This window comes from Leptinotarsa decemlineata, unplaced genomic scaffold, assembly GCF_025532065.1.
Source record: "Leptinotarsa decemlineata unplaced genomic scaffold, Ldec_3_MD MMD2_tig00000882_RagTag_RagTag, whole genome shotgun sequence".
NCBI classification, from domain to species: domain Eukaryota; kingdom Metazoa; phylum Arthropoda; class Insecta; order Coleoptera; family Chrysomelidae; genus Leptinotarsa; species Leptinotarsa decemlineata.
The window spans coordinates 1,954,961-1,978,861 of NW_027412556.1; the positions used below are offsets into that span (position 1 = coordinate 1,954,961).

At 38.4% G+C, this 23,901-nt stretch overlaps 1 protein-coding gene across 3 annotated transcripts in view; it reads left to right on the forward strand.

The window, feature by feature from the left end:
• The window catches only part of LOC111508269 (uncharacterized), a 38,298-nt gene extending 24,043 nt beyond the window's left edge, over positions 1–14,255 (forward strand). For all 3 annotated transcript variants that reach the window (XM_074174778.1, XM_074174777.1, XM_074174776.1), the window contains exons 3-8: positions 99–225; positions 1,226–1,369; positions 4,274–4,527; positions 8,147–8,861; positions 9,060–9,242; positions 13,352–14,255. In XM_074174778.1, the coding sequence (XP_074030879.1) occupies positions 99–225; positions 1,226–1,369; positions 4,274–4,527; positions 8,147–8,861; positions 9,060–9,242; positions 13,352–13,506 (1,578 nt within the window). In that variant the 3' untranslated portion in view covers positions 13,507–14,255. The remainder of the gene's footprint in view (positions 1–98; positions 226–1,225; positions 1,370–4,273; positions 4,528–8,146; positions 8,862–9,059; positions 9,243–13,351) is intronic.
• Positions 14,256–23,901: the final 9,646 nt, after the last annotated feature.

Here is a 23,901-nt window from a genome sequence, read left to right on the forward strand (position 1 = left end):
CAAAAATATGGAAATGAGTAAAAAGTCCATATTTGTAGAACCAACAATCACATATAATACGTATAAGGCTAACTGTTTACGATGGAAATTTTTTGCAGTTATCTTCCTTTCCGGTCTTCCAACAATATGGATTGATTTTTAAAGAAAAATTCACGTCATTGGGGATTTCGAAAACACAAACAGTCACGATTATTAATACCTGCATAGCATTTAATACAGGCGCGGGTAAGTATCGAAACTTATATATCAGTACATTTCAATTCAATTCAATAGAATGAATTATCATCGCTAAAATTTTTTTGAAAAAGGACTCTGTTTTGTTTGTTCTTTCATCTTCATGAAAAACTAACTCAGTCTTATGACAAATTTAATAATGTCCTTAAATTTGTAGTATTGAAGTTGTATTCTGCTTTTTTACCGATTTTTTTCTCGAATATGAAGCTTGCTATAAAGAAAACACAAGCTACGAAATAAATGTATTTTCAATTACTCAATCTGAAAAAATTAAAAACCAGAAAAAAGTCAGTTGCGTTCTTTTTTTTCCTCAATATTGTTGGCTGTGCTGCCCACTGAGACGCCACTGGACCTAATAATTTCCATCCAGTTTGGGCTATATAAGCGCCTTATCACTTGAAATAACTGTAGTAAATTTCAACGAAATCGGTGCAAGGATATTTAAGATATTTCATAAAAACTGTTTTTAAGCTTCAACTCCCTGTATAGGAATTTTTTTTCTCAAAACGACCTAACGAATTACCCTCTGAAGTTTCTTACTGCAGTTAGGAAACACCCTGTATATTCCTAGTGGTAATTCCTGGTCATATTTCGTGAAAAACTGTTCATATGCTCCGTTTCCAAGAAACATATTGTCACAGTTTTACTAAAAATATTGTTCTTTCATCAGACCACTCAGTTCCATTAGATTCGGCAAGAAAGACTTTTTTGAGGTATCGATGAAAACAATATTTTTAGTGAAACTTTGACACCCCGGAAACGAAGCAAAAGCAAGTTGACACACGTTCATATGATTTTTTTTCATAAAATATGACAAGTATTCACCATCTGAAATTAATGACAGCATTTAAAATACACCCCGTATATCAGAATGAAAGTTTTGAATCCGCAGAACTAAATCATCATAAGTTGAAATCTACTTTGTATGAAAATACAAGACAAGTTAATTTTTCTGCACTGATATTTCCTACTTATTCATTTTCTTTTTCAGGATTATTGAACGGTCCTGTATTCAAGAGATTCACAACCAGAAAAGTGGCGATATTCAGTGCATTCCTTCTGACAGGCTGTCTGATAGCATGTATATTTTGCGCCTCTTTCTGGACCTACATCATTTTTTTCTCCATCGGATACGGTAAGTTTCAATTTACATTTTGGTAGATATATTTTGCCGATCTATCTCAGATTTTTTCCTATAATATTCATAAGTTACTGGCCTTTACTGCATTTACTGTGCAAATACGTTTTGGACTCCACTCAATCCCTCACGCTGACCGATGTTTGTCCCTCCTGCTTTTTTTCGATTGGGCATCATCGACTGCTAGGTCTGTCTTTAGCTGCTACTTAGCTGTGTCAGACATGTTCAGTGTCTGTAAACTTGACATTCATCACAACATTATTATCGTTCTCATTATGATTCAAGACTTCTTGCTAGATTTAAAGTTGCTCCAGTTTGCAGGAGATTTTGAGAAAAACGCTGAGGAATTCCATAGTCAAGTTATCTCGTATTGGAAACTCTTCGCTTCTACCGAGCAACGTCTGAATTGGTAGCAAATTGCCTGAAACGACTCTGCTCGATAGGAAGACTTAACAGATTGTCTTTGGTCTGGATTCCTGGCCATACTGTCCTGGAAGACAATGAAGATGCTGACTCCCTTGCAAAGGAGGGTGCTGCAAGCAGCTTCAGCGGCACATAGTTTGTGCCTGCCCCGCTGGCACGGGGCAGAGCCGTGCCAGCGGGGCAGGCACTATCACCACTCACCAAACAACTAATCGGCTTCGTTAAGAAGCTGGGTTTATTTGGTCGAGTGTGAATAGGTTTGAGCCACAATAAACCCTTGCGGGTTGCGGTAAAGAGTCGAATAGACCCACTCAGTTTGGACCTAACCTAACCTATCTTGTATCAGTTTGCTCCGAATTCGAAGTGGTCAAATAATTGTTGGTTATTCTCACGATTATTTTCTTGATTGGGGTGTACCAGATGTGATGCAAGTGCTCCCACATTTTGTTGGTGTACTTTAAGGTGTGTTGGTTTCTTCTGAATTTAGAGAAGGGATTCCTGCCTCACACAGCAAATAGATTCCAACGGACTGGTACGAAATGCTCTTGTAGCCTGACTCAACCCTGTGATGTGTATCGATTCCATGATTTTGAGGTGAGATTTACGTACTGACGAGTAAAGGATACTTCCTCAGTCGATTTTGGATAAAACCAGCTACTTGTAGAATCTCAGGAGCACTTCTCAAAAATGTGGAACACTTCACGTTTTGGGTGTCATCCTCACGCATTATCCTTGTTATAAATGGAATGAGAAAAATAGTCAGATAAGGCCGTAGCATTGCCATGTTTTCCCACTTTTATTTGTAACTATTACTACTACAGTTCCATCCTATGTGAAACTTTTCAAACTGCTGCTGAGTTTTATAGTATTTCCATATATCTTTTGGTGGTTCCGATGTATACCTTTCCACAAGATGCACGGTTTTCAATAAACCCCTGCTGTTGTCTTTAGCCCACCTGAGGCTTTGTTATATCTTGGTAGGTTTGAAAACCGTTTTGATGTTGTGTTTCCTCAAGAGTTTTCCAATTCTGCCTGCAACCCTAACGACATAAGGTAGATACGCGCGTGCAACGATCTGAACCTTCTCCCCGTTCTGAGCCGTAGAACTTCAGTTCCATCGCTTTGTTGATCGCGGATACACTGTCCATTCGATCTCAAGGTCACTTGAATTTCTTTATCTAGATGCTCTGGTTGAAGTGGAGATGACTCTCTTTTTGGCTAGGATGGTGCTTTTATAGTTCTATAGTGCGTGAAGGTACCTATCCGTGTGCATGGGTTTTTGGTACACTTTGTGGGTTAGTCTAGCAGCATATCTAGGAACGCTATCCGCTGCAACCGTTCAGTCTTCATGGTGAACTTTGGGTGTGTTGAGCGTTCAAGTTGTCTGGGAAAAGGTTCAGAGCATGACTCTCTTTTCTGGCTAGGATGGTGCTTCTATAGTTCTATAGTGCGTGCAGGTACCTATCCGTGTGCATGGGTTTTTGGTACACTTTGTGGGTTAGTCTAGCAGCATATCTAGTAACGCTATCCGCTGCAACCATTCAGTCTTCGTGGTGAACTTTGGGTGTGTTGAGCGTTCAAGTTGTCTGGGAAAAGGTTCAGAGCGTCCCTGCCATGTTTCCAGATGGCGAAGATGTCATCGATGTAACGTAGCCACTAGTCAAAGGTGTCCTCCTATTGCATAACCGATGTTATGCAACAGTCGCTTCGTCTGGAGACGTAGTGTTCCTTGCTTAACGCAAACTACGTCTGTATGTTGTTGATAGACACTAAGTCCACGTGAATTGAGGTTTTCTTGCGTAATTGGAACTTTTGGCTTGAGTATCTGCGTTCTATCTTCGCTTGCTGGTAGTTATTCACCGGACAAAGATTACCATTCATGAGATTCACAGAAAGTTTATCACATATTCAGTTCAGGGCATCACTTTTCATTTCGCTTCATTGATTACCTCAATAGATCACATCTTGGTTACTTGGTGTCTTTGGATACAAAATCCAGAATTTGAAATTGGAACAGATTATAAAGCTCTGAGGAACAAAAATCAATAACCTCAATCGAGTTGAAATAGTACTGATGGATAGCTGCCCCCACCTCTTGATGATTTGGCCTTTCACTGTCACTGAAATGGATTGTGGATCTCTGATGGGTTCAAAGATCCTTATCTGAGAAGTTATCTGCCCTCAAAATGTTTATGTTCGTGATCTCTGTGGCTGTTGGCGAAGAAAGGAGGTGGCTTGGCCTATTGAACGTTTTGAAGCGGATTTACTTCTGAAGGATCTCCTGTTTCCCCAAGGGAACTAGTTGTGAGAGTTTTTAACCTGGAACTGAAACAGTGATTGCGTACAAAAACTTGTTACACTCCATCTAACGACTAAAGCATTCTGATATGTTTGATCCGTTTACGAAAACTTCTCTTTGAAATTGTTCCTGCACTTTGAATCCGTACATTTCCTCAACGTATTGATGTTTTTGAACAGGTGGTGCCTTTGGATTACTCGAATCGGCAAACGCCCTTGCCATGAATACTTACTTCGATAAGAAAAGAAGAATAGCTACCGGATTATCCTGGACCATAACCGCATTCGGTCCAGTCGTTTGTCCTTATATTGTGATAGCCCTGATGAACCTGTACGATATGGAAGGCACAATCCTTTTATTTGGTGGATTTTCGATGCATTCACTTGTTTGCTCGCTTCTCCTGCAACCCGTCCATTGGCATACCAAATACAGGGTAAGAGAAATACCTTCATTCAATATATCTCGACAAATTGATAATTATATTCTATCTACTCATATTATATCCTTTATTGGTTTCAGCAGGCAAAGAACAAGAAATGAAGATAGTGACCATCATCGTCCTAAAGTCAATGATATTCCACGTTAAAAGTTCATTTTTTTAGATTTGTTTATTGCCAATCTTCAAACATAGCCCACTGACTAATAAGAAAGTTTTTCTTCCTTATTCAGAGAATCGGGCAAATTACGGATTTGCAGTTGGTTAGTACCTCGTCCACTAGATGGAGTGACATTTTGTGATGTTCGCTTCAACTTCGGAAGAGGAATGAAATACTCTGAAAGAATTCCAATTTTCAATTCCCGAGCGTTCGATTACTCCCTGAATCACTGGATGAACTGCTGATGGGAAGCGACACTCCGACAATTGCTGCTGGCGACTTCAATGCCAAGCACAGACCATGTAGCAGAGCCACTAATCGAAACGGCCAGGCGCTCCATGCGCACGTTGACAGACATGAATATCTAGTGCTGGGACCAGATGAACCTACGTACTATCGCGGGCAGACTAGGCCAGATGTACTAGACATTGCGCTTCTCAGAAATGTCTCTCTGACTAGCGAAATTTACGTTCTGTCGGAATTGGATTCTCATCATAACCCAGTAGTCCTGGTATTGGGCGATGAACTTCCTTCCCCTGGTTATTGCGTGAGATCTAAGACAGATTGGGATGTCTTCACAGCCCAACTCGAAGAGATGCGCGCCCCTCCTGAGGTACTCGACTCTCCTGACGAACTCGACGCGGCAGTCGAGCGTTTCGAGCTTTCCGTGAATGATGCTCTTCGAGCGGCCACCTCCAGGGAGCTATAATGAGTTTTCCCCTCGTATCAAAGCCTTGATACGAGAGAGAAATCGCCTGAGAAGGCTCTATCAGCGAACCCTCTTCCCAGGGGATGAAATTGCGGCAAACAGGATGGCCAATCAAGTCAAGCAGGCCATCATTGACTATCGAAACGAAAGGTGGGAAGAGCTGTTGGAATCCTTTGAACCTGGGAGTGACGAGCTTTGGCGAGTCACTCGCAGGCTCAAGGGGAAGAAGACTGCCCTCTCACCCATTCACGGAGAGCGCGAAGTGTGCTACTCCCCCGCTGACAAAGCGTTAGCCTTTGCTGACACGATGGAACGTCAGTTTCAGGTTAACGTTGACGACGATGACGACATTGATCGCGATATGCTGTTGGAAGACCGGGTTAGTAGAAAGCCGACTCCTCAGGGAAGATGACAATGACGACATCCGTCCAGCTGTGGAAGAGGTGAAGGGATATATCAGAGCCGCAAAGGCTAAGAAAGCACCGGGGGTTGACTCAATAACTAACAAGTTGTTGAAGAAGCTCCCGTACAACTGCGTCGAGTGCTTACTAAATATAATTAATAGTTCGCTATCCCTCAGACACTTCCCCAGTAGATGGAAGCATGCGGTCGTTGTCATGATCCCAAAACAGGGTCAGAACCCGCTGTTCCCACAGAACTATCGTCCGATAAGTCTACTCTCTTCGGCGGCTAAGCTGGCTGAAAGAGTTGTTCTCCAAAGGCTCAACGAAGAAGTTGAGGACCGAAATGTTCTGCCTGATGAATAATTCGGCTTCAGGAGAGACCACTCCACTGAGTTACAGGCTCTAAGGCTGGTCGAAAATACAATCAGCGAGTTGAACACTAACAAAAAAGTGCATATCGTCTTATTAGATATCTCGAAGGCCTTCGACCGAGTTTGGTACGAAGGTCTTCTGCACAAGCTAAACGCTTTCGACCTACCTCGGGGCCTTGTCCGGTGGATCGGGTCCTTCCTGAAAGACAGGACATTTCAGGTTAGAGTAGAGGGATCTCTGTCTGATAACAGAGAGATCCTTGCTGGAGTGCCACAGGGGTCCGTGAACTCTCCGACGTTGTACTCACTTTACACCAGTGCATTGGACGACCTCGAGCGCTGGTACCTTGATTGGAAGATCCGAGTGAACCCAGATAAGACTCAGGCAATAACCATGGGAAGATTGAAATCTTCTCCGGCCAGGAAAGTGAGAATCTCTGGAAGGGAGATTATCTGGCAAGCGCGGGTAAAGTACGTCGGCCTTCTAATAGACCGCAGGCTCACTTGGAACCCGCACATAATGTCCGTCAAATCTAAGATCGAGGGTCGGATAGCACGTCTGTACCCTCTGATAAATAGAAAATCAAAAATGAGCTTAAAAAACAAAATTACCATCTACAATACGATGTTCAAGTCTGTCATCATGTATGCTTCAGGCGTCTGGGGACAAGCGGCTCCGTTCAACATTTCCATTCTGGAAAGGTTACAAAACAAGCTAATAAGGATGATTGTGAATGCTCCTTGGTTCGTGCGGAATGAAGCCATCCGCAGAGATTTGCAGCTACCTTCCATTCGGCAGTCCATCCAGTCGAGAAATCAAAGAGTTTTTGATGATGCAGAAACTCATGAAAACCTATTAGTCAGGGAAGCTATGGATTATGCTATAGACGACCCCTCCCGATATAGAAGGCCCCGACACTCTGTCGTATGAGGCCCCTATATACTCCGATGAAAGATGAACAACGTTTTCATCCAATTCACCCCATCCAGGCAGGGGTATATCGTGAAGGGCGGTACTGATGTATCATGCCGCCATACCATTTAACACCCATTCAGTTATGACCCGTTTGTCTTTCCGGCAAACATCAGTTAAAAGGGGAAGGGAGCCAGGCTTCAACCTGAAGAAACTCAAGATGGATTTCGGCGATTTTCAATTGTGGAATATCATCGACTTTAGGTCGATGATGGTCACTATGTTGCACTGACGAGTGACTAATGAGCCCGAAACCGGTTTGCAAGTGTGCCTGTTCCAAAATTGAAGGTCGACTCTTTCAGTTGTATTGCCAATTGCCTATGCAGGAAATTTTCTGTGAAGATTCCTGCACTACGCCTGTCGGATATAATCCAACGCCCTTCGTGGTATTAGCTAGGGAGTAGTTGTTTTCTGATAGGCGTCAGTCCATTCAACCTACTGTGTAGGTATATCGAGACTAGCTTGAACGTTTAAAGTTCATTTGTTTAGATTTTCAAATGTAATGTATCTTTTTTTTTCAAACCTAGTTGAGTGGAAGAATAGCGCTTTGCTAAACTCCGCCACGTAAAATAAAGATCATTCATTATTATTTCGCCGTTTCCCTCACAAAAGAACTGCTTGATGGTTTGGCCCGTTTTTAGAATCACACCGTCGCCTTTGGAAGTGCCTGGGTGGCTTATTGATGTCCAACCACTGTCCTGAACGTCTTCTGTTGTCGTAGAGGGTCAATTTTTCATCACACGTGACAAAACGTATCAATATCTGCCGATCGTTCAAATCGTGGCGCATCCACTTTTCGAGCTTCTTGACTTTTCCAAACAATTAAATCCATCAAAAACTGCATGGAGGTTGACGCCCAGTTCTTTCCCCATTCCACATACCGTTTGTGATGTACCACATTCAAACTTCATTAATAATCAGTTGTCACGTGACTCAATAGGCAACTTTCGAAGATGCTCTGAAATATAGCAATAGACAATTGATGAGATCTTTTTTCAGGATGAAATTGAAGCCAGTCGCAAAGAATCAAAAACGGAAAGCAGAGCCCTCTCCAGAATCAGTAGCGCTGTGTTCTCAAGTCAGTACTTAGAAAATGATACAGGAGCTTTCAGTTCGGAAACGCCGATGATGTTGGTTGGTTCGAGACTCTCCTTGACGTCCGACTATGACAACCGGCCACGAAGAAAGTCTAGCACCATACCTAAAGTTTCTTCCCATGCCAACGTGATAGACCATGCGCAGGATTCGGACTTGAAATCCAGGAAATCATCATTGATGCATCAGCACTCGATGAAAGAGCGGAAAGAATCATTAACCATCAACCATATTCAGGAAGAGGAGGAAGTCAAACCTCTTAAGAATCAAGAAGCCCAGCCAATGATTACCGATAGTGATGGTGATGATGAAGAGGTTGGTTTCTGGAAGGGCCTCTATTACGATTTCGATTTTAAGCTTCTGAAAGACCCGATTTACGTGAACCTTATGTTGGGGCTGACGATGACGAATTTTGTTGAACTGAACTTTGGACTGTTGACACCGATGGTCATGGCGGAATTTGATTTTGAGAAGAATGAGATCGCTACGTTCATGTCCTTGTTGGCGGGAACTGATATTCTGTGCAGATTTTTGGTTTCTTTCATCGCAGATAAAGTCAAAATTAGCAACAGAAACTTTTATCTGCTTGGTATCTTTGTGATGCTCGCAGGAAGAATGGGTAAGATATTAGTGTAATACATACGTAATCTTGCTTTCTTGTACAATAAAGTATAGAGATTTGCAAATTGTTTGATGTTTCTGGGTTTATTAGCCGTTATCTGCATGTTTTTATACTTTGTCTTACTACTGCGGCGGGCATTATTAAATGAAATGAATAAGTTCAGTCTCAACTTTTTAACATTCACTTTTTTTTCAGTTTTTATGCACACCTCGTACAGTCTCTTAGCAGCGGTCATCATTGGTAGCGGAAAAGCATTGAGGACGATATTTTTGATATTGGTCATCCCTTCGCACGTGCCAATCGAGAGGCTTCCCGCCGCCTATGGTCTTCAGTACGCATTCAGTTTGCTTTTTTTCGTTTTCGGTGGACCGATTGCAGGTGAGATAAACTTTTTGTGTTGTACAAGTACAAAAAGGGAATTTATTTTACTAAAATCACTGAAAGAATTCAATCCGCAGTACTTCTCTCATCTTCCGAAGAGTTTTCAGGATATTACCCTCGGCTACCGTTAGAGATTTCCAAGCCCCGGGCTTTCCGATTTAGATATATAGTTTTTGATACATAGGTAGACTGACGAACCGACTGATTGATGATTTTACTACAAGAATTTTGTTTCAGAAGGATTGGTCGACTCGAAGGAGAACTACTTTTTAAGTTGAGAGTTGCAAAGCAAATGGTCAATGATACATTAGTAACATATTCGTTTTTTTCTTTATAGTAAATACTTTTACACCTTTATTTTTAACGATGAGATTAGAACCTTTGGTGAGAAAGTTGAATAACTTTTTTCGAGATCAATTGCCCTAACACCAAATTGATATTTTTGCACTCGACGCGCGTTTCGCCAACAAAGTGAGCATCCTCAGGAGAAGAAAATTGATTTTCATCATGTAGATTTTAGAAATTAAAAAACCAAATAAGAATATATGAAAATTTTTGTCATTTAATTTTGTCTTGGAATATTTTTCACAAAACAAAACTTATTTTTATATAGCTCTAAAAATTATCAGTTTCGTCCTTTAAAAATGATCTGGCTTTTTAATTTCCAAATAACAAATATTGAGTAATAAGCAAAAGCAGAGTTAGTTCATGGATTGAGATCAAAATTTTCTGAAGTATGACTATTATTATAAAAATGCCTGAATATTTTTCCTCAATACTCACAATCGGATGTATTTTAATTTTGTTCGAGTTGTTTGTAAAAAGTGTCACTATTTTCAGGGTTTGAAATTCCAAAAATCCACGGCCTTCAAACCTGTAAAATAGAGACACTGAAAATCTTGACCGCGAAAGCATCGACCATTTTGTTTGTCAAAATATATACGATATTCCATTCGAAAAAATATTAGATTTTGTATCTCTTATCAACTATAATCCACTCACGTATGTTGATACACTCTGTATAGATAGATAAATAGATAATTAATTTGACTACTATATACAGTGTGACCCATTTTTAATGGAAATACCCCCCTAAAATTTGAAGTTGTAAACCGATTTCAACATTTTTTTTTTGAAATATCAAGTACTGAAAGGTCTACCTTGGGACAGAATTTGAAATGTTTATTAAAGTTTCAGGGCATACTACGATATTTTTTCTTAGTCGAAAATAGGGATTTATTATTAGCGATTTTTTTATTGGAAAAATCACTACGCCACTGGATTTAGAGTGCCTCTAAACGAGTGTGACCAAAATTTCATGAAAAAATATTCATTATTAACAAAGTTATGACAACTCAAAAATTCGAAAACTCACACAGCAAACAGTTACAAAAAACACCCTATATCAACAGATATAGCCATGAGAATATTTTTTTATGATTTCAACAATAAAGTGCTGCTAGATGAAAAAAAACAAATAGCGTAAATATTTTTAATGAAAATAACGGAATTACATTCAAGTTTTCACGCAAATTAACTAAAACTAAGACCTAATATTTCAATTTGAATCTTAGTTGCCATGGAAATTATATTAGAGTTTGACACTTGTGAAAGATTTGAGTGTACTATTGTCAACAATATTCACCTTACAGTTCTTCGAATTATTTTGTGTCATGGCTGCAAGATTGAGCGTAAGAGAGAAAATTGAAATTGTACGCCTTTCGGGAGATGACGTTAGAAGTGCTAGAGAGGTTTGTAGAGTATTTAATGAGAGACATCCAGATCGTCCTCGTATTAGCTGCGGTACGGTAAATGAAATAAAAAAATATTCAATGAAACTGGTGCAGTATCAAAAATGATGTTAAAAAGTAATCCTGTACAAAGACGAAACGGGAATGACAGGAATGATCAAATCATTTTAGATTATTTCGGAAATAATCCTAATGCCAGTATAATAAATGCCACTTTAGATTTGAATATTCCACTCCACTCCACTATTCGGAGATGTCTCAAGGCGAAGAATATTAAACCTTTCAAGCCAAACTTTTTACACACACTTCAAGAAGGCGACGAAGCAAGACGCTTGGAATATTATTTTTGGGCCCAAGGGGAATATTTGAACAATAGAAATTTCCTAAAAAATATTTTATATACCGACGAAGCCACTTCCACTACAAATGGTCATCAAATGGTACAATGGTACAAATGGTAGTGTCATCACAGAATTGTCACTATTAGGCAGCGGATAATCCTAACCGGGTAATAAACTATAAAAGCCAGTATTCCCAAAAAATCAACGTCTGTGTGGATATTGAACGAACGAATTATTGGTCCTTTCTTTTTTGAGGAAATCATCAATGCGCAGAGGTTTCTAGAATGTTCAAACACAAAGTTTTGGGAGGCTATTCACGAGCTGCCAATCAATGAACGATCAAATTTAATTGTCCAGTTAGATGGGTGTTCAGTTCATTATGCCAGAGCTGTGAGGCAACGGCTTAACGAACATTTTCCAAACCGATAGATAGGCCGTGGTAGTCCGTTTATACAGTGGCCACCCAGATCTCCAGACCTCACAGTTTTGGACTTTTTTCTCTGGGGACTTTTCACACAAAAGGTTTACAGAAACCGCTCAAGAGATAGAAATAAACTTTGTGCAAGAATTCGACAGGTATGTGCAGATATTAGCCCTCAAGAACTAAGGAACGTAATCAGAAATATTCGTAAGCGCTACGACACATGTATCGAAATACGTGGTGGATTAGTGGAGGCTACTAGAATATGAGTTAGAATCAATTGTTGCACTGAATCGAAACATTTCAATAATTAGTTATTAGTTACGTTTATTAAAATTTTTTGCTTCATTGTTAGTTGAATTGTGTGAATGTAATTCCGTTATTTTCATTAAAAATATTTACGCTATTTGTTTTTTTTTTTCATCTGGCGGCACTTCATTGTTGAATTCATAAAAAAATTATATATTGTGACTGTTAGCTGTGTGAGTTTTCGAATTTTTGAGTCGTCATAACTTTGTTAATAATGAATATTTTTTCATGAAATTTTGGTCACACCTATTTAGAGGCACTCTGAATCCAGTGGCGTAGTGATTTTTTCATTAAAAAAATCGACTAAGAAAAAATATCGTAGTATTGACTTTAATGAACATTTCAAATTTTGTCCCAAGGTAGACCTTTTAGTACTTGACATTTAAAAAAAAATTATTAAAATCGATTTACAACTTCAAATTTTAGGGGGGTGTTTCCATCAATAATGGGTCACACTGTATATGCAGATATTCACTCACTCACATATTTTCAAATATTCATTTGAATGTATAAGTTAGGTAAAAAGTCAGCCTAGCTTTTCAACGAAGCTCTGAAAACCTGATTCGGCCCCCAGCAGAGCAGGCACAAAGTTTATGCTTGCTGTTTCATGATTTTCCAAACAGAGGCGACACACACTGTCTTCCAACAGTCCGATTTTCTGCATGTGATGATTCAAACTTCAGTGACGTGTAAGTAGGCCTGTTAGACATCGTAGTTCATCCCTACTGTAGTCCAACAACTGTTTCGTATCAAGCTTCGAAGGATGAATGAACGCATTGGAGTGAGCCAAGATTCTGCCAGAAGTCCATACATCTTCATGACATCCAGGTGTTCAATGTTTGTTTGGCAAAGCCTAAAGCGATACCAATGACAGGTTCTGGGTCAGGTCAGTATGGCCAGGAATCCAGAGCAGAGACAATCTGTAGCGTAAATTTCCGCTTGAAATACTGTCGCATAGTATTTATTTGTATATATGCACACATGAAATATAGACAGCATGATAGGACTGGGTCTAGTATTGAGCCTTGAGGGATGTCTCCCTTTCAGTATTGATCAAGTTACTGCTCCACATATCTCAACAATATAAAATAAATTGGTTGTTTGAATGAAATGCATAACACGAGTCTAAAAATTATGCACTATTATGATTTGTATCACTTATAGAGATCCATGAGTGAGACTCATCAGCTCAGTATTTCTGTTGTGTGATAATTATTCAGTATCCATGCCTCGATGAGTCAAAGTCGATCAGTCTGGTGTAAAATGGCTTTTATTTTGTTTCAGGTTGGATAAGAGAAACCGTGGGTAGTTACCTCATTCAGATACACATCCTGAATGTCCTCACGTATATCACAGCTATATGCTGGTTAGCAGAGGGAAGAATTACAAGTTTCCTGAAGAGGAGAAGAGAAAAGAAGAAAGCAGTTATCCAAACATAGAGCATGTGTTCAACAAGTGATATTTATTTACATGGTAGATGATTGAACTGATTTGTAATATTTTTCTTGTGATGAAATTCATTGCAAATGTAAGATTTGTTGTTACTTCCAACAATATTGTCGATATATCGAGTGACGATGGAATATGCATCAGTATTATTCGTTAGTTTCGAAGACAATGATTGAAACTTGGAGAATGGGACTATGAAGGGGTTTTTGACAGTAACTAGTATAGCAGTTCGTTAGCTGGCAGTACACTATATGACGTTTTCGATATTTTGTGAAGACGCAATTGGCTACTGGAGTTTTCAACTACTGCTTATATAACGTCGGTGTTGCAAGAAATTGAAAAAGAACAAGGATACGCACCTCAACGCTCATTTAAATAAAAGTGCACTGCAGAGTACAATTTCCAACGCTTTTTCGCTTATCTGTTTTCTTTTTAACTCAGTTATATGGAAAATGATTTTTCTCCATCACACTATAAAGTTTATATCATTAGCGAATGTTAAGAATCATAATTGTTATCAAAAGTTGCTCTAAAAATTCCACTCCAAACACTCGCAGAAACTTTAAATTATCGGCCAATCAAAAACACTGCAAGTTTCAAAAGTGAAATGTCTCCACTTCTGACATATCGATGTTACGCAATTGAAACAATTTTTGTACTCACTCGATGTATTGTCAAAACGATTGTTGGATCTTCATTATCATATGTACATTGAGCAGCATAAACATTTCAAACTGTTTTTGTTTTGGTATCATTTATTTAAGCACCTTCTCTCATAAAACACTCATTCCACACGATAATCCCGGAATAGTTCTTCCGATCGTTCACGGCTAGAGCTGAGAGAGCATTCTATAATAGTAATAATAATAATAATTTCTACTCTCGAATCTCAAGATCAAGCCGGCTTGCCGCACCAAGGCAGAAATCTTGGCCGGACAAATGCAGAACGCTGTCATCCTTTGCTTATTGTATCTGCTCAGGGTACATGATTCTCGCACCTATGATCACACGGCGAGGGAGTTGTATTGGTGGATGATGCTGGCGCGTCCTCCCGAATGTATCGGGATTTCGAGAACAGGATCTGATCAGCACAACTTTCGGGGAAAAATGCCAATATATATGAGTTTTAGACGTGAAAGGAATATGTGAATTTCAAACCAAGAGGAAATTCAGAACGGATACAGCACAAATTGTAACAATACTTTGAGTTGATGAACGGAACTCTCAGGATATGATACCATGCCTACGAGTTTAGAAAAATGTTTGAAAAAATTCAACCAAAGTATAACAAACTTCGACAGTGGATTGCTTTCCTGATTTTCTTCAGAAAATGGGGCGAATTTTCATTTTTCTTAAAAAATATTTATCCGTCAATTGATTGATGATTTGCTTTTAGACTGATTAAGTTAGGGGTATATTCTACTTATCATGCTTAATCGGTCTCAAGATCTCTTTATATTTGCAGAAAAAAGAACAATTCGAAAAGCAAGAATTTAAATTGACCGCGTGTCTGTTGACCAATAAAATTGATGGTGTCTAGAGCGGAGTTGCCAAGTGTATTAGTTTTTGATATCCAATCACAGATCTGATGATCTAATTTGACAGATGCCATTTTTGTTGTTATTGTTGTCAACTGATATTAAATCCTCGATTTTGTCGATTATCTGACGCTTTAATTAAAATCAAATTTGGTTGAGGCATTCCCAGAGTTTTAATAATGTAAAATTTATTATCATACGATGAAGACTTAAAGATTATTTGTCAGCAACCAATCGACTATATCGTCAGATTCTTTAATTTCGTCTAACTCATTGATGATAAATGGGGAAAAAAACTTACCGAAAAGTGAAAACCTGAAAAGAAACATTTCAAAACACATTAAAAATATTACCAAAAAGCAAAAAGTTATCGTCAATAAGCGAGTATGTGTTCGGCGAGTCTTGGCCTACACCTGCCGATATAAAGGAGGTGTCTCCCAGCGACCTGTCCACCTTCCTGGAAAGGACAGGATGGACGACGACCTAGGAGGACAACTCCTCGGGAGGATGTACAATGGGTCACATGTGGCCTAAGTGCGTGGGCTTACACTCACCCTCCCTACTCTACAGATACAGAGATACCAAAAAGCACTGCTATAATACAATACTGCCTGTTTTATACACAAATAACAAATATTATCAAGAAACACTAAAACGTTTTACCGAAATATTTTTCAGTTCCGGTACGTCACGGCATCCCGTCCGAATAATTAAATAAAAAACAAACGCAGTCATACACTAAAGACTAACGGAAACCAATTGGAGGCTAGCCTCCTCTAACGCTATAATTTCTGCAACTGAAAGTACAAATCGGGACGTATGTCGCTGGTTGAATCGGCCTCGCGAAGCTTGTGTTTTTTAAAACGGTCGGAGGCTTGGCTCCCTTGCAACGTATGGCATTTATTATTTCGGGTTGATGGTTAATTCGTTATTCGTTCATGGGCGGTGCGTTTGAGTTTTGTTGATGCCAGGATACAGTGTGGTACGTACTTCGTAGTGAGTGATAGTGTGTTTTCGGGCATATCATGTATTTAAATTGAAAATTAATGGTAAAGTAATGATACCCAAGCATTTTTAGAAAAAAATAATCATAAATATTCGTCAATATCTTTCAATTTATTGCGATGAATAGCCTCAAATTTTATGGGGAGGCTAAGCCTCCCTTGCCTCCTCTGACGAGCCGCCGCTGCCTACGACAGAGACTTATTCGGGAATAACGATTTCTGACTCAGGACATCTTCAATAATGTGAGGAAAAGTTTCGAAAGTGGACTGTATTATTGTATAGAACTAGATGGAGGTCATTTTGTACTCTTTATCCGTTGATTGCGTTGCCATTGATATTACTTCTGTTAATTTTCCCAATAAAATGAGCGACAGCGACTTTTCTGTGCTTTCAAATAAAACGTTCAACATTCAATTTCTCAATAACGAATCAACCAATTTCGGAAGAAATTACAGAAGTAATAGAGGACAAAAAGACAGTCCACGTAATTTATAAATAATTTTTATAATCACCCCTTCACGAATGTAGTTGTTACAATATCACTAATTTGATCAGTCATCTCAATACCATAATATTTGACATGACAGACAGTAAATTAAACGTTATTTCATTCTTAGGCCCCACTGTACTTAGCCGTAGCACCATATTTTTATTACTGTAAATTATTCTGGTTAACTAGCGAGGCCAAATCCAGAAATCAGAGTTTCTGGGAACAGTCTTAGAATGTTGAGAATTCAAATAATTAACAGAAATGTGAGGACTAATTCACTGTTGGTCATAAATAAAATGATGGCTTTTGTCCTTCAAGCACCACTTTCGGGAAATATTGCCTATCAATTTCTGCCACAGTGCTCGCGTTTTACGACCTCCGCGAAAGACAAAATGGCGTAATGGGAAAACAAAGAGGAATTAATGTACGCTAATTACACCAATTATAGTTTCAGAGAATAGATTATGGTGTTTGATTGCTAATAAAATGAATGTTTGCCTCTCGTAATCATCCGTTTTTTTTCTGGAGAGCACACTATCAATTTTCGTTCTCAAATAACGTGCTATGAAGTAGAAAAGTGTATATTTTTCGGGTCAATTTTCAGTTACTGCGCCTCTTCCAGAAGTAATTTCAAGGGAAAATTTTTGAAACAAAATGGCTTAGACTGCTTTCACGGCTGAGGTTTTCAGTGTCATTGCTTTGATTGGTTTTGTTCCAGGTTCAAGTTGCTGGTACGAGTACAGGTACGAACGCAGGTACTAGAACAGGTACAAATACAGGTACAAATACAACTGATTACCTGACAAGGCATAAATACGCTTTACGAAGCCAAAAAGTTAGCCATCGGACAGCAAGCCATGATGGTTGAACCTCTGAAGAGGCTAGCCACACGCGCCAGCGAAACGTCAGGAAGAAATTCCAAAAATCCACGGCTTTCAAACTCAAAAAGCAATGACACTGAATTTTTGAAACTTTTCTGATGTCGGTCGATGATTCACAGACTTGTTCTGACCAATTACCTTGGAAACTTCAGTATATTTTACTATGCTGTATGACAAAAAGTGGAACTGAAAATTCACCATGGTTATATCTAACCGTGGGCTTAGTTAGAGTTTAGGAAACAGTTCAGATGATCTGGGGCGCTCACCGTGGGGGTAGGAGGGGCGCTTTTACATATAAAATTACGTTTTCATCACTGTTTCTCCTTACCGCTATATTTTCGAATGCAAATTAAAAATTTGCTATAAAAATTTTAACATGACTGGTGCAAAGTTTCAATTTCTCTCTATGTAATCATGTAATTATTTTTTTTCTTGTTTTTTTAGATGCCTAGAGTACGCGTAAGAAAGACATCGAGAGGGCAAATAGACTTGTCGAAGTACAAAGACGCATATGAGGAGGTGAAAACCGGAGGATCATTGCGAAAATCGGCAGAGAAGCACGGAGTACTTGATTCGATGTGCTGATATATATTTTGGACTACCTAAGAAGGAGGTAAGAAAACTGGCGTATGAACTTGCAGTTAAATATAATTTATCAAGACCTAAAACTTGGGATGATAACGAGCTGGCAGGTGAGGAATGGTTTCGGATGTTTATGAGAAGAAACCCCGAACTGTCTCTACGCGCAGCACAAGCTACTAGCCTCTCCAGGGCGACTAGTTTTAACAAAACAAATGTAGATTCTTTCTATGACAATCTGACCACTGTCATGGATCGTCATAAATTTGAGCCTCAAATATATATAACGCTGATGAAACAGGCATAACCACTGTTCAAAAGCCCGACAGAGTAGTGGCTAGGCGTGGTGCTCATCAAGTAGGTTCAGTAACTTCGGCGGAAAGGGGTACATTGGTCACAGTCGCCTTTGCAGCGAATGACATTGGAAATGTTATTCCGCCATTCTTCGTCTTCCCGAGAGTGCGTTATCAAGAACATTTTATTAGAGATGGGCCCCCTGGCTCTGCTGGAGCTGCTAACCCCTCCGGCTGGATGCAAGATGAAACATTTATGCATTTTCTGGAACACTTTAAAAAACATACAAATGTATCTCTGTCTCATAAGGTGTTACTTCTGCTCGACAATCACTCTTCACACGTCCACATTAACGCACTAGACTTTTGCAAGAACAATGGCATTATCTTACTATCTTTTCCACCCCACTGCTCGCACAGACTCCAGCCACTTGATCGATCGGCATATGGCCCTTTGAAGAAAGCTGTCAATTCAGCCTGCGATGCATGGATGCGAAACCATCCAGGAAGGACAATGTCCATTTACGATATACCAGGGATTGTAGCGTCTGCTATGCCAGTTGCTCTTACGGCTTCAACTTATCCGTATAATCGGAATCTGTTCACTGAGCTTGATTTCGCTCCTGCATTTGTTACGGATAGACCAAATCCCGAAAATACTACAGAACGAGCTGTTGTTCCTGTACCAAATACTACCCTACCTGTAGAGCCTGTATTTGTAACGGATGTGCCAAACCAAGAAAATGCAGCAGAGGTAGCAATAGTTCCTGTATCAGTTACAAATCCACCTGAAGACGAAACTCCGCCATTATCACCTTCTCTATTAAATTACAAACAACCCGCAGATATGGTCGCTCAACCAGGAGCTATCAATAGTTCATTAGTCCCTATAATTGAAAATCAGGAAACTGTAACTACACCACCCAGACACCACAGCAGCATTAATATTCAGGAAACTTCTCCGAAACCCAGTACAAGTGCTCAAACAATTTCTTCTATTATTCCCGCTGTATTTTCACCGAAACAATACGACCATTTCCGAAAGCTGCTCCAAGGAAAAATAATAATAAAGGGCGCAAAATCAGGAAGTCTACTATTTACACTGATACTCCAGAGAAAGAAGAGATAAGAAAAGAGCATGAAATAAGATTGAAACGAACAAGAGCTAAACAAGTGAAGAAGCAATTGGATGGAGGAAGAAAGAAGCAATTGAATAGAGGAAAAAAGAAGCAACTTGATGGAGGAAAAAATAAAAGAAACACCATAAAAGGTAAACAGAAAAATATACAAGAGGAGGTATCATCAGAAGATGAGGAGTACTTCTGTCTTGTCTGTATGTCTTCATATTCAAAGAGCAGACCCGGAGAACAGTGGATCCAACAACAGTGGATCAGTTGTAAACTGTGGGCTCACGAAGAATGCACAGAAAGTGAGTGGTCTTAGCTATATTTGTCAGAATTGCGACTCTGATTGATCTTTAAATTTGGCTTATCCTAATTGGACTAATGAAAGCCAAAAATTGTTTTCTTTCAAACTTTTTTTTAAATATTATTGTTTAGTTTGCTATGTTTAAAAAACAAACAGTTGATTTTGGTTTAATTTACGTAAATTTTATATCAATGTTAAGTAATTTGTAGTGACTTAGTTTTTTGATGGTTGATAATATACCTATATTTTAAATAGTGTGCTTTAAAACATTAAAGGCTGATTAAAAATATCGTTTCAAGTATATAAATATTGAAGACTGATTACTAATGTCAAAGAGTTACTTAATTATACTTAGATTTAAAATAAACAATTAATAAAACGTGTTGTAATATTATATTTTGTATTATTCGCATGTGTTTCAACTGACCCCATTCACTGTTTCAACCGCCCCTGGTATGGGGACGGTTGCAACAAATCCGATTTATTTTTTAATTTGATCTACTTTTAAAAATAACACACCTGGGACTAAAAACATATTGCCTATTAGTAGACAGAAACATGCTCTTTTATTTAACATATCTTCTTCATCGCTCGGGTTATAAAAAGCAGAACTATGGACGTTATAAGTGAAACTGTTTCAACCGTACCCAGTCTACCCTACATGAGTTGATGACAATGACCCGAACTTGTTTTTTAAAATAAAGGGGATATCTGTCAAAAATAAGCAAAACGTTAACTTTATCCTAGTTGCATAACATTTGGCATATGGATATGAAATTGCCGTAGACACAACTTTTTCAAGTAACTTTTTGTTGAATTCGATATAGAAATGCACTTTTTCGATTATTTTCAAAAAAAAAGTTGAATTTGACAAACACTGAACGTCAGTGGGTCGCAGTTGGCCACAGTTGGCCGCATCATTTTGAGTTAAATTTAAAGCACAAACAAGTGCCGAAGTTAAACTTCATTGAAACTTTTCGAAAAAAAAAGTTTCCCATAGGGTGCACACTTTAATGGTGATACTGTATATAACATACCTTTCTTTTTAAAAAATTATTCATTCATTTGTGTCCTTTAGTCTTAGTTTAATATTAAATTGTTGTCATGTAAAATCAATTCTGCGCATCAGTTATGCATTGCGCAACTAAAGAATTCCTACGCACAACTTCGGTTTTAGTGGGTTTCTCCATGTTTGTTTGTATTGCTTTGTTTACATGTTCGTTATTTATTCAAACAACATGTTACTATCTTGTGCTGTAGTATATTTATAAATAAACATTATTATTATTATTATATAAAAATTACCTTTGGGTTTTTAAATATTCAATCTGGGAACCAATCACGCTTGAAAAAGGCGCATCCATAAAGCAAAATTATTTTTTCATCACTGTTTCCCATGTCCTTGAATTTACCGGTGTGAAGTTAGCAGCCAAAGTCAGCAGCTTTTTTCCCGGAAATACCCGAATGGTCAGTAGCGTACCGAAATCGTGATAATGTTTTTTGGGTTTCTGATGTGCCTTGACGTGAAAGTATATAGCTATACTGTATATTCTGTATCAAGGCAAATCTCTTCGGAATATAATGATACAAATCATTCTTATTGATTTCAAAGTGGCTTTTCGTTTCCTTCATACTCCAAGAATTTTTTTTATTTTGGGGGTGTGTTCAACCCTCTTGGACGGGGCCGAAGAGATTTTCATTTATTCCGAGTGAGGAATATTATGATACAAATCATTCGTATTGATTCCAAAGTGGCATTTCGTTTCCTTCATACTTCAAGAGAATTTTTTTCATTTTAGGGGTGTGTTTAACCCTCCTTGGTGGGGCCGAAGAGATTTTCATTTATACCGAGTGAGGAATATTATGATACAAATCATTCGTATTGATTCCAAAGTGGCATTTCGTTTCCTTCATACTTCAAGAGAATTTTTTTCATTTTAGGGGTGTGTTTAACCCTCCTTGATGCGGCCGAAGAGATTTTCATTTATACCGAGTAAAGAATATAATGATACAAATCATTCGTATTGATTTCAAAGTGGCTTTTCGTTTCCTTCATACTTCAAGAATTTTTTTCATTTCGGGGATGTGTTTAACCCTCTTGGACGGAGCCGAAGAGATTTTCATTCATACCGAGTAAAGAATATATTGCCACAAATCATTGTTATTGATTTCGAAGTGGCTTTTCGTTTCCTTCATACTTCAAGAATTTTTTTGTAATTTTGGGGGTGTGTTTAACCCTCTTGGACGGGGCAGAAGAGATTTTCCTTGATACAGAATATACAGTATAGCTATAAGCTTTCACGTTAAGGCACATCAGGAATCCAAAAACATTATCACGATTTCGGTACGCTACTGACCATTCGGGTATTTTCGGAAAAAGAGCTGCTGACTTTGGCTGCTGACTTCACACCGGTCTTGAATTTCTGGTCAGTGAATTCAAATTTAGCATCAGCATTGCACCCGTGCGGATCCGTGACGGTTCGCTAGTTGAAAATATGTTCATATACTTTTCAGATAATTTTCTCAATCTTTTTTCGAAGCGAGCACCTGTGTTAAAAGCTCACGTCTTGACTCACCAGCAATTTTCGTGAATTACGCTAGCTGGTTCAAATGAAAATACTGGTCGGCATCCTGTGTCGGCAGAACTACTCTCTTCTACGCTATTTATTTACTTGTATACATTTGTAATAATCTTGATAATTGTCTAGCAGCGCCGAGGTATAAAACTGCGGGAAAACTTAAAAAGCCGCGATCCGTGTATATGGGTATTTTATTGACTTAAAGAGTACTATTTCACCCTTAATGTCTTCTTAATTTCGTAGACTGTTAAGGAATGTTAGCGTTTGTTTTCAGGCGCATGAATTATAATCAGGTTTATGTTTATGATTATGTGTTGACATCGAGCTGGAATTGTGTAAGAAATTTACAACACGTTTTTCTGGGTATCAAATTTGCGATTATGAGTCTAAGAAGGTCTTCAGTATTGCAAATAATAAAGCTCTGTTCAACTCGCATGTAAATATGTCCACGTCTTTATATCTGCAAAAGGCAGGTTTGCTCCCAGGAAATTTGGCGCCCCTTGTCATACTTTTCAGAAATACAATTAATTTTACATTTCAATATTTTCTTCTACCTGCCCCCTTTTTTCTGCTACACGAATTGCAAAATGCCAATTTAATTTATTGAAAAAAATTTTCGTCACCAGAGCCGAAATGGTGTCTGTGGACGCGCGTTTCGCATACCAAGTGAACATCATCATAGGATTACTGCAACTACTCCTTACAAGCCTTCTGTAGGAATTTTCACGAATAATTACTTTGCAGGTCTGCTGAAAAACTTTTTAAAAAATTGTTTTGATTTCCTTAACTGATCTTTATGTAGTTTTTTGTGCTGATTTCAAAAATGACATTTGTTTTTATCTATCACGTAAGGTTTGCCTACAAAATGAGGATGAAATAATTGAAAAAGGAGAAATTGTGTATTTATTATTATTATTTTAACATGAAGTAAAAGCATAAAAAATGCTACATAGCTAAACTAAGCATAATAGTGATACACAAGTCTTTGTAAAGAGGTTTTCTTTTTCCCTCAAAGCTTCTTTTGGTACTTTTTCGGCTGTGTTCATGTGAATTTTCCCCTTTTAACATCCAACAGTAGTCTGCCATCATGTTAACATTCCTCCGACGTTGGTATCTGCGTTCCTTGTTTCTTATGTCTTGATGGAACCGTTCTCCTTGTTCCTCACTCACATCCCCTAGATTTTCGGGAAAGTAGTCCAGATGTGAGTGAAGGAAATGGACTTTGACACTCATGTTGCAGCCCAACATTTTGTAGTTTTGTATCAATTCAGCAACCAAAGTTTTATAGTTTGGGTCTTTTTTGTTTCCAATAAAGCCTGTTATTGATTGAAAAGATCAAGATCGATTCATTAATGTTATTGATTGATTGATTGGTTGATGATAGATTGATAGCACTTTATTTCCAACAGGCATTCACCCAGTTACAGGAAATGTACAAAGGTGTTGATGAAAATATATGGAAAACAGTATAATTAGTTAAAAAAAAGATTGCTACAACTAAAAGAAAAATAAGTAGAAATAGAAATATATCACAAGAAGCGCAAAGAAAAAGGGATAACAGTTAATAGGTTCTAATGAGAATACATTTTGAA